Raw genomic sequence first — 12,112 nt, 5'->3', positions numbered from 1 at the left:
GCTGGTGACTCCCTTTGGCTGAACCCAGTAGGAAACCAGAGTCAAGGAAGCTTCTTGATGAAGCCGGTAAAAGTTAGCCTCCCAGGGCTTGAGCAAAAAGGAGGGGGGGCAGGTATCAACCATCTCTTCTACTCCCCTTTCTGAAAGAAGCTGGTAGTGTTAGATTAATTAGGACAGAACTAAGAGATTCCTCATGGGAGGTTGGAGTTAAGACTCCTTCAGAAACCCTGAGGGAACGTGACGCTAAGCCACCCTAGCGTTGCTCCTTGTAACAGTTGGGAAGTAATGACAGCAAGCTCTGTGATGGATTGATTGATAGTAAAAACCCAGCTGAGCAAACCCCCAGTCACAAATATTGAACTGGTTCCCTGTGTAGCAAGATGTGCTAGTGTGAGTCAACTAGCATTCCAAGGCCCTCCTTGCCATATGGCGGGATGGAAAAGGAAGAAAAGGGAAGGAAAAGAACATTTATTAAGCCTCTGATTGTACTCCAGATCCTGGGCTAGATAACTTATATACTTTATTCCACTTTTATTCTTACGAGGACTTATGAAATGTTTTATTTGTGCTATTTTACAGATGAGGAAACTGAGTCTCTGAGAGGTTGGCTAGATAGTTCAAAAGCACACCATCAGCTAGTAAGAAATCAGGAAAGGGATTCTCAACCAAGTTTGATAAGCATACCAGATTGGGAGTTAGGTCCACCCTCACTAGCTGTGTGACTTCATACAAATAATTTCTCCTTGGGCAAGTCTCTTAACCTCTGTTCCTGGGAGCCCATGTATGTTAAGTGAGGAGCCTATATGAGGCCAGCCTACAGGGGCCAGAGGAACATAAATGTTGTGAATCAGAGTGGATGAGGACTCTGGCCTCATCCAAAGTTGTTGATATTTGGAAATATGAGAGCTGATTTTGGAGTTTCTTCTGTGGGGTGTGTATGTGTGTATAATATCCCGATTTTTTAAAAAATGTTTGCAACAAATTCACAAAAATGTAAAATATCGTTGAGCCCATACAAAATATCCCCATCGCTCTGATAGTCGGAAACTTCATGTGTCCTGGACTAGCCTTTTCTGTAGCCTTTGCAAAGGTGTGGGTAAAATCAGTGTGTGCTGTGGTCCAATGTCCTCTTTAGTGTTTTATTCATTCACCAAGTCTATGAAGTGGCTGCTGTGCTGGGCACCTGTGTTAGGGCTGGGACTGTGAATGAACAGAAGACCTTACCCTCTTGGTCCTTAGGCACAGTGAGGAAGATGGACTTGAAGATAAACACAAGGGCCTGCGTGTTAAGCCTAAGAAGTGCAGGGGGTTATGAAATATCTCCGAGGTGGAGGGCTGGCGTGCAAGGAGTTATTCTGAAGTGAAGGCCAAGCTTCCTCAAGGCTACTCTTCCTTCCTTCTGCTTTTCCGTCAGGTGCCTCAGGGCGCCTGTCCTCCTGCCTGATCCGGAGGAACCCACAACCCTTCTAAACTCCACCTACCAAAGAAACATCCTTCAATCACCACTGCATCCCGGCTAAGTCCCATTCAGCCACCAGGGTCAGCCCTGGATGGAAACTATGCAGCCCCACTTCTTCTCTTTCCTACTGTTCAGCTAATCCGTTTTAAGCTGCCATTTTTTTTTTTTCAAAGTTAGGGAAACAAATGTTTCATTGTCTGCTCAATTCTTAGGATATGCCACATGCATGAATCAAACTTTTAATCATCTGCTTGGAGGACTTTGGAGGTCAGCAGAGCCTGTGGCTGGGAGGACTTAGCTTTTGTGACCATCACCTTCATGTTGGGAGCCCTGGGCTTGTGGAGTTTCCGGCACAGGCAGGCACCCAACAATAGCTTCAACCTTTCCACGAGGTGACCCAGAGACAGAGTGAGCAGAGAAGGCCCTTTTCAATGAAGTATTTTTGAATCCTTGGAGGAGGGAGCTCCGAGGGAAGAGATGCTGAATATATGTGTGGATTTTATAAGAAGCAGCTTTTACCTCTTCTTTTTCTGTGCAACATCCTGCAGTGCTTGGGAGGGTATTTGCTGAGAACATTCTTAAAATAGAGGCTTGGAAACCAATCTGTCAGGTAGAAGTATGCAGGCGGTGAAACCCTGGTTACCGTGACACCAAGCTGGGATGTGAATTATCTTGTCCCCCCAGACTGATCCTGGCTGAGGGGGCCCATCCGAGGGTCGAGGGAGGGGCTGAGTGACCATGCCTGCATGGCCTGCAGCCTAGTACAAGGATCCTGGAGGCCCGCTTGTCCTTGACCATTGCTGCCTTTGTGGTTCCAGGCATCTGGAAGACAACCAGGTCAGTGTCATTGAGAGAGGCGCCTTCCAGGATCTGAAGCAGCTGGAGCGATTGTAAGTACAGCACAACCTCCTCTCTTGAAAAGCCTTATTTGTTTGTAAATTGGCTTCGTTGTGGCCTTGCTGAGAAAAAAAAAAAAAGGCTCCAATGTTTAATAAAATGTTTGCTATTATATTTAAAGCACATTAGATGCCTGCTAAAGAGACACTGAAACCCATTTAAACTTTTTTTTCTTTAAAAGATGCTAGAATTGGCATCTGGGGCTTGTTTTTCTGCTTCCCAGCCTTGAGCTCTGTCTTGGTAGCTGTACATGGGGCTTGTTCCTGCCCAAGCCTCAGCCTTCCCTTCTGTGGGGGAAGAAGGACCTCAGTTAGCTATCCCTGTCATGGAAACGAGCATCAGAAACTCCCTACTCCTATACATGGGTAGCAGGCTCCCTCCTCGGGCCTTCTCCTCTGGGCCCCCTCTGCCCCATTCTCATGGGAGAAGAGGGACAGGCGGGTGGGCGAGGCCTTCGGTGTGCCTGTATCTTCTCTGAGGGAGCATCAGCCTGTGTCAGGAAGCCCACATATTTCCATGAGAGAATGCACTGCCAGTGGTTTAAAAATAGGCCACTGTTCTGACTCTGACAGAGGGAGAGAGCAAAAGGGGTGGGGATGGGAGATGGATGGAGCCTCCATTCGTTTGGTTGATTAATGCTTTTGCAGAAAACTCTCGGGTCACTGTGATGAGGAAGGCTGCTCAGATAGTTAAGTGGGCAGCTTCCCCTTTCCTCGGTTAATCACATCTGGCAGCTCTTAACATCTGGATATTTGCTTTCTGCCCTTTGAGAGGGGATTGTCCCCAAGAGCACTTAGTCATGCTGGTGGGCGGCTCTTTCCATGCTTCCTTCTGTATCCTGGTTGACCTGATATTTCAGCCTCCTTCTCCTGCATTCGGGGGACGAGCCTGCAACAGCTCTCTGCTCCTGCAGCTTAAGGATCTTCCCATCTTTACCTGTCCTGTTTCCAAATCTCATCTACAGAGATGGGCTTGGGTAAGGTATAGGACTTTCCACCAACTTGTGAGCTTCGTAATCTGCCATCTTTTCCCTTGGAGTCATTCCATCTGGGGCAACCTGAGAAGGGGAAGGGATATTACCCAGCAAAATCCTTTACTCCCCGCTCTGTGTTGTGAACTGTCTCATTCATTGCTCTCCTTCTGGGTCAAAGGTCAGCATATGTTCTGTTGTTGGTTTGAAAATATGACTTTAATTTCTTATAAGGGAAAATAGAGATAAAAATAATGAATGTTGCCTCTATCTATACTTTTAAGTTTCTGAAAATGTTAACTCTTCTCCTTATTTAGATCAAGGAAAAAAAAAATAAAAGTACTTGTTGAACCTGCTCCCTTTGTATGAAATAGTCAGCATTTACGTGGAAGAATAAATACAAAATCCTTTGTGAGAAGGCCACTTCTTGCTTAGTCTTCTGATTAGAAGTATAAATAAATTCCCAATTCATTAATTTCATGGTTGTTGGGAAAGAACTAATTGAGTACCTTGGACATGCTGGGAACTACGCCAGTATATTATATGCTATCTATTATTTTATCCCCACAAAATTCCTGTGAGGTGTGATTACCCTCATTTTGCAGATGAAGAAACAGAGGCTGAGGGAGATGAAGCCAAAGAATTGTCAGTTGGGGGAGCCAAGGTTCAAAGCCACATCTGTCTGACATCAAAGCCCACGTCCTTTCATATTTCTCCGCTGCAGGCATTAGATGAAGTGTGATCTTTAGCAATGGCCCTGCAAGTAGCCTCTCACATGCCCATTGAACTCCAGGGAATATCAGTGGAATAGTCTAGCAAAAGGCGGTTTTCTTTGGCTTGGTCAACATGGCTGAAATACCTTGCACGTCTGAGGGACCGAGAGCATTACAGCTGTAGGGTAAACCTGGCTGTCTCTCTGCTTTGGTGTATTAGGAGGGTAATGCTAGCTGCTGTACTAGATAAACCCTCAAATCTCATAGCTTAGCAGGGTGGAAGTTTACTTCTTATTCATATAAAACCCAGTAAGGGCATTCCTGGTTGCTGGGCCTCTCTCCTCCGAGGGGAGACTTCGGGACATGGGCTCCTTCCTCTCCTTGACTCTGCCATCTTTAAATCTCGGCTTCCAAGGTACCAGTGTTTGTCAGCATCAAGCTAGTGGGAGGGAAAACAGCAGGAAGGATTGTACATGGGAGGTTTTCATGGGAAACACCTGGAAGGACTACATGTTACTTCTACTGTTACATACCTTGGGCTGGAACTCAGTCATGTGGCCACAGTAAACTGCAGGGGAGGCTAGGAAAGTAGTCAAGCTATATGCCCTGGAAGTAGAGGAAACAGGCTTAGTGAACAGCTAGCCAGTTTCTGACTTATATTGCAAGTGAGCTGAGAAGTACTTGGTCAGGAAGAAGAATGGAAGTATAGATAGCTGCACTAGTATGTACAGCTAGACAGCCTCTCTCATTTAAGGCCTTTCAGTGTCGGTGTGTGTGATGTGATCCTGACTAGTGTTTATCTGGTTTTGGTTATGCAGTCTGCCCGCAGACAGAGGACTATAGAATGGGAAAATACAATGTATTTGCTATTAACAACGGAAGAGGTAGAGGGCTGATTGTGCCATCATCCCTGGCTCTCACTACTGGCTTACTTTACCTGTGTCTCTATATTTGGTAGTAAATTAATCTTTATTGATCATACTCTGAAAGAGGCTGGAAATTGTATCATTTCTGTAATGTTTATTTTCATTTGGAATGGTCATTATGGGTGTAATCTCTTGAGGCTTACAGGGAAAAAGGAGAGAACCCTGTCCTTCAGGTCTCTACTCAGGAATTCTCTATTCCTCTGTGAAAGGACCTCTGCGCCAGGCTGAGTTAGGTGCCCCTTTCCTCATGACAACACATGATGGTCCATATCATAGCACTTATGCCATATTTTAATTCCCTATTTGCCTGATTGTCTTTCCGCAGAACTATGAGTATTTGGAGATGAGGAATTATGTTCCATTTAACTGTTAATCTCTAAGCCTTGCACAAAGCATGATAGTAAGCACTTGTAGAATATTTATCAAATACTTAGGTTTTTGTTCTATACCAGTGGTTCTGAACTGGGACCAGTTTTCCCCGCCAGAGGACCCTTGGCAATGTCTGGAGACATTTTTGGTTGTCAAAATGGTAGGATGTTAATAGCATGTATTGAGTAGAAGTCAGGAATGTGGCTAAACATCCTACAATGTACAGAATAGCTCCCACAACAAAGAATTACCCAGTCCAAAATGTCAGTAGTGTTGAGGTTGAGAAACTCTGCTCTTTCCCTGTTATGTGTCAGATGCCATCTTAGTCATGACATAGGCCATCTCATTTAATCCATATAACATTATGAGGTTAGAATTATCATGTCCCTGATGTGACAAAATATAAATTTCAAAGCATTGGCTAAATATGCCTACTCTAAATCTAATTTAGCTCGCGCTCGCTTCTGATTTCCAGGAAGTGAACAGGATAGAGGAACAAGATAAATAAAACCAGGAGGAAACAAGCGAATCCTGTAGCTGGGACATTCTGCAAGATAACTGCCCTGGTCTCTTTAAAAAGTCAGTGTTATGAAGGAGGTGGGACTTGACTGTTCTATATTGAAAGAAGCTTAGGATAGAAACAGTAGCACAAAACTTGGCAAGGTCAATGGAGTTTGTGTTTGAAGATCTTTGAATTATGCAGAAAGTGATAATAGTGCTAATGTTTATTGCCTTATTAAATCAAAGATTCATTTTGTAATCTGTAAGATAACTTTTGAAAAGAATAGTTAAAAAAATATATCCTAATAGAGGGAGAAATGACATAGAATGATACCAAAAAATGTGATTAATTCAGATAAGGGAACATAGAATAAAATGAGACAAAGAAAACAAATAGTAAGATGATGTATTTAAATAAAAATATATCATAATTATTTTGTATGAAAATGATTAATACTTTAATTAAATGACAGATTGTCAGGGTGGATTAAAAAATAAATAATAATTATATGATTCTTTCAAAAGATGAACATTAAGCATAAGGAGAGAGAAAAGCTGAAAGTAAAAGGTTAGAAAATGATACCATGAAAACACTGACCAATAGAAGGTTGGTGTGGCTGTATTAACACAGATAAAAGACTTCAAAACAAGAAACATTAATGGAGATAAAGAGGGATATTTCATAATGATAAAGGAGTAAATATACCAGGAAGGTACAGCAAATCTATGTTTGTATATACTATTATGTATAGTGTGCATGTATGTATTATGTATAGTACATATTAAAAACATATTCTGAAAATACAGAAAACAAATATTGACAGAACTAATGGATAAATAGATAAGTTCATACTCGTTTAAGACATGGTTCTTGTAATTGATGAACAAGCAGACAAAATTGTTAGTAACAATATAGAATATTTTAATGACAAAGTTTGCAAACCTGACCTAAGTGAAACAAAGAGAACAATGCAACCAACAAGTACAGAATAAACATTCTTTTCAAGTGCATACAGAACTTTTATCAAATACTGATATAGAAATCAGGTCTCAACAAATATCAAAGGATTAAAATCATAAGGAGTATTTTCTCTGACCACAGTAGAAATACAGAAATCAATAAAAAGCAGTAAGTGGAAATTTTCAAAATATTTGGAAATTGAATGATATTCTTCTAAATAACCTTTGAATCAAAGAACATTTCACTGTCGAAATTGGAAGATATATTTTTCAGAATGTTAATAAACACACAATATATCACAAAGTGTGGATGGCAGTCAAAGCCATGCCCACGGGAAAACGTATAACCTTTAAGCATATTATTTGATTTATGTAGAGTATATATTTAAAATGAAGTAAGGCTAAAATCTTTATTAAAATACCCATCATAAGAAGCTAGAGAAAGAATAACAAAGTAGAAGAGAGAAAATCAGTAATACCAGACGTACGTGAAATAGAAAAACTCTAAAAAACCAAACTTTCATTCTTGAAAAAATTATAAAAACCAGCAGGACTTATTATTAAACAAAAAAGAAAGAAGACTAAATTACTAACATAAAGGATAAAATGGGGGACATAACTATGGATTTTACAAAGATGAAAATGATAGTAAGAGCAGATTTTGAAGAACTTTATTTCAATGATTTTAAAGATTAAGTGAAATTAAAAACTGAAACAAGAAGGAGTAGAAAGTATGTATAGTCCTAAATCTAATTAAACCTTTAATTAAATATTTCACTAAGAACTTTCTAAGCTCAGATGGCTTCGCCAGTAAATTGCACCAAAGTTTTAAGAAATAAATAGTATCAATTTACCATAAACTCATTCTATTAAAAAAATGACTTTTATCATTTGGATAGCATAACCTTTATAGCAAAACCCAACAAGGCATTTCAAGAGAAAATATCAACCAACGTATTTCATGAATATTTATATGAATTTCCTAACAAAATATTAGCAAAATGAATTTGGCAATACCTGAAAAGGATATATTACAACCAAGTTTGGCTTATTCAAGGAAGGCAAGGTTGGTTAAACATTTGAAAATCCCCCCTCTCAAATAAAAACATGCTGAAAAACTAGGATAGCAAAACCAAAGACACACAGCATCTACAATAAAGCTAGTTGACAAAGTATCCCAGTAAACGCCTGCCTCCCGAGTGTAAGTGGAGGGGGGGTGAAGGGGGTGCAGCGGATGGTTATAAGACTGTTGCATTGTCTCATCTGTGTGGAAGAAAGCAGAGGGAAGTCCTTGAGAACAGGAGATTAATAAAATTACCAACACGTACTCACCAGAAAACACAGTGGTCAAACTGAGAAAAACCGCCAAATCAGAAGGGAGTTTGATTAGATCCAGTTCATGGTGAGTACAAAGGAATCATGATGTGATAATGACTGATAGTATTTGGAGTATTCTGGGTCCTATAAATTCTTTAAACTAACAAAAACAAGACTCTTTTCCAAAGAAAGGCCTAACGTTGATAAGAAAATTTGGGGACTAGTCAATCAGAACAGGTACAGTAGTAGAAATGAAAAGAAACCTTCTTGATGAAAATGCTAGAAATCACCAGAAGAGGCAGATCTTAGAAAATACAAGGCCATGTTTTTCATTAGTTTAACAACAACAACAAAAAACAACCCCAAGAATGAGCTCTCTAGACTCTTAAAGCTAAAAAAGCTATCACTTCCCACCCCTACCTCATAAGACTAAAGGAAATTTCTTTCATTTAAGAAATAAGCAACCGGGACTTCCCTGGTGGCGCAGTGGTTAAGAATCCGCCTGCCAATGCAGGGGACACGGGTTCGAGCCCTGGTCCAGGAAGATCCCACGTGCCGCGGAGCAGCTAAGCCCCTGCACCACAACTACTGAGCCCGCGCTCTAGAGCCCATGCTCCGCAACAAAGAGAAACCACCGCAATGAGAAACCGCACACCGCAAAGAAGAGTAGCCCCTGCTCACTGCAACTAGAGAAAGCCCACGCACAACAATGAAGACCCAACACAGCCAAAAATAAATAAAATAAATAAATTTATTAAAAAAAAAGAAAAGAAATAAGCAACCAAGAGGATTATGATTAAAGCTCATACAAAAATTTTTTATAAGAAAAATGAAGAATAAGAAACATAATAATCTGCATAGAAACAATGAAAACATGTAAGAAAGAGGTACCCACAAAACAGATGAAAACTATAATAGATGGTTCAAAACTAACTACACAAATTTAAGACTTTATAAACTCTAAAAGACCAACATAAATCTGAATTTTAAAAACTCAGAAATTAGATGATTAGAAAAGAGTAGGATTTGAAAGGAAGGGCAGAGAACTCAAGAAACAATTTAGAAATAAAAGAAGTCATTTCAAAGTAAGTACTGCCAATACTGAAGAAGAGCAAACTTGGAAGAATTACACTATCCAATTTCAAGACTTACTATAAAGCTACAGTAATCAAGACAGCATGGTACTTGTGAAATATTAGACATAAATTAATGGAACAGAATACATAGCCTAGAAATAGACCCATTCGAAAATAGTCAGCTGATTTTTGACAAAGGAGCAAAGACAACTCAATGGAGAAAGAATAGTCTTTTCAACAAATGGTGCTGGGACAATTGGATGTTTATATACAGAACACTGAACCTACACAAACCTTACATCTTATGCAACATTTAATTCAAAATGGATCATAGACCTAAATGTAAAACTGTGAAACATCTAGAAGAAGACATAAGCGAAAAAATCTACATGACTTGGGTTTGAGGATGAGTTTTTTGATATAAAAAGCATGATCCATGTAAAAAAAAAAAAAAAGATCAATTGAACTTTTTTTTTTTGAACTTTTTTAAAATTAAAAACTTCTGCTCTGCAAAGGGCAGTTAGGAAAATGAAGAGACAAGTCACAGACTGGGAGAAAATTTTTGCAAAGCATATATCTGGTAAAGGACTTGTATACAGAATATACAAAGAACTTTCAAAACACAGCATTCAGAAAACAAACATTCCTACCCACAAAAAAAGAAAGAAATGAGCAAAAGATTTGAAGAGGCACAACACCAAAGAAGATATACAGTTGGCAAATAAGCACATAAGGACATCCTGAACATCATTTTTCATTAGGGTAATGCAAATTAGACAACAATAAGGTACCACTGCACATCTACTAGAATGGCTACAGTACTAAAAACTGGCAATACTAATTGCTGCTCAGGAGGTAGAGTAACTGGAACTCTCATTTATTACTGATGGTAATGCAAAATGGTACAGCCACTTTGGAGGACAGTTTAGCAGTTTCTTACAAAGCTAAACATAATTGTATCTTATAATCCAGATCAGTGGTTGCTAGGGGTTTAGGGAAGAGGAGGGGATGGAGGGTCAAATAGGTGAAGCATGGGAGAGGAGGTCGCTGAGAATGATGAAACTATACTGTGTGATATTGAAATGGTGATGCACAACATATGCATTGATCAAACCCATAAAATTTGACAGCACAATGAGTGAACCTTAATGCATGCAAATTAAAAATATCATTTAGGAAATTGGAGGACCCCACGATGGAATGCACACTGTGATGAATTTGTGAATCAACCTCACTGAAGGTGATGGGGAAAAAGGTGCTGACCAAAGTAGACTTGAAATGAGTGGAGTCTATGAGACTAAAGTCTCATAGACTTTAAAAGTCAAAAGGAATAGCACATAAGAACTGTACTCTAGTTGACAGAGTTGTTTCCCACAGAGGCATGGGTTAACAATTCTGAAATCACTACACACGTATATTGGAATTCAACAGTGGAAAGACAAGCAATGTCGTTACAGACTAGCAATGGGGAAAGCTATAATGACCCATGTGGTAACGGATTAGAGTTAGAGACACCAGTATGAACAAATGTTTAACCTAATATAGATACTTTCACTTAATACAGGTGGACATACACATAGAAATATTTATTGATATGTGAATATACATAGGTTTTTATACAAGCAAATATTTCCTTGCTCTGTTAGCGAGAAGGCCTAGAAGCAACCCAGATTTTGGTTTCTAATCAGTTCTCCAATAAAAAGAAACTAAGATGTCTTGGAAAAATGGGTTGATTCTAGGATGGGGGCATGAGATAAGTTGTGCCAGAAAGGAAGTGCTCAAAACAACAGCAACACTACAATTATGGGGAAATGTCAAAAGGACATAGGAACCAACTGAAAGAGCTCCTAATGGCCAAAGCTGAAACAACTTGAGCAACAAAATAAATGAGTATCAGATTACAACCAAAGTATAAAATAAATATCCCTGAGTTCATACTAATATAAATAAATGATTGAATAAATAAATAAATAAATGGGGAGAGGAGAAATCACCCATCCAGAAGAATTCTAAGGAATTTATGTAGATTTTCTGCCCTCAAGAAGGTAGAGCATAACTCTTCACTCCTTATGTGTGGGCTTTGCATAGTGACTGCCTTCAAAGGAGTATGAGAAAGGGAGGGTGGGGAATAGTAACTTTATAGTGGAGAAATATGACACACACTCCCTCAGCCAGGTGATCAAGGTCCATATCAAAAGTGGTAAGTCATGTCGATAGTATGTATCTTTGATATGATGTAATGAACATAGCAGTTCCCATCTGTGATCTTCATCTCAAAAACCCATCACCCCAGTCTACTGAGAAAAGCATCAGACAAATCTCAATCAAGGGCTGTTCTAAAAAACATGTGAATAGTCCTCAATACTATCAAGGTCATCAAAAGCAAGACAAGTCAGAAACGGTCACAGCCAAAAAGAGCATAAGGAGACGTGACGACTAAATGTAATGAGGCATCCTGGATGGTATCCTAAAACAGAAAAAAGTCATAGGTAAAAATTAAGGGGCTCTTTTTTTTTTTAAATTATTTATTTTATTTATGGCTGTGTTGGGTCTTCGTTTCTGTGCGAGGGCTTTCTCTAGTTGCGGCAAGCGGGGGCCACTCTTCATCGCGGTGCGCGGGCCTCTCACTATCGCGGCCTCTCTTGTTGCGGAGCACAGGCTCCAGACGCGCAGGCTCAGTAGTTGTGGCTCACGGGCCCAGTTGCTCCGCGGCATGTGGGATCCTCCCAGACCAGGGCTCGAACCCATGTCCCCTGCATTGGCAGGCAGATTCTCAACCACTGCGCCACCAGGGAAGCCCCAAGGGGGCTCTTAATAAAGTATTAACTTTCATTAATAACAATGTATCAATATTAGTTCATTATGGCAAATGTACTATATTAACGTAAGATGTCAAGAATAGGGGAAATTGGGTGTGAGGTATA

At 39.9% G+C, this 12,112-nt stretch overlaps 1 protein-coding gene across 2 annotated transcripts in view; it reads left to right on the top strand.

Annotated features, from left to right (window-relative positions):
• SLIT3 (slit guidance ligand 3) overlaps positions 1-12,112 on the top strand; it is a 619,464-nt gene that overhangs the window by 49,758 nt on the left and 557,594 nt on the right. For both annotated transcript variants that reach the window (XM_082378749.1, XM_082378748.1), the window contains exon 3: positions 2,278-2,349. In XM_082378749.1, coding sequence (XP_082234875.1) covers positions 2,278-2,349 — 72 coding nt within the window. The remainder of the gene's footprint in view (positions 1-2,277; positions 2,350-12,112) is intronic.

Source organism: Balaenoptera borealis (genome assembly GCF_965194805.1).
Source record: "Balaenoptera borealis genome assembly, chromosome: 2".
Lineage (NCBI taxonomy): Eukaryota > Metazoa > Chordata > Mammalia > Artiodactyla > Balaenopteridae > Balaenoptera > Balaenoptera borealis.
This window is presented reverse-complemented; position numbering and strand designations above follow the sequence as displayed.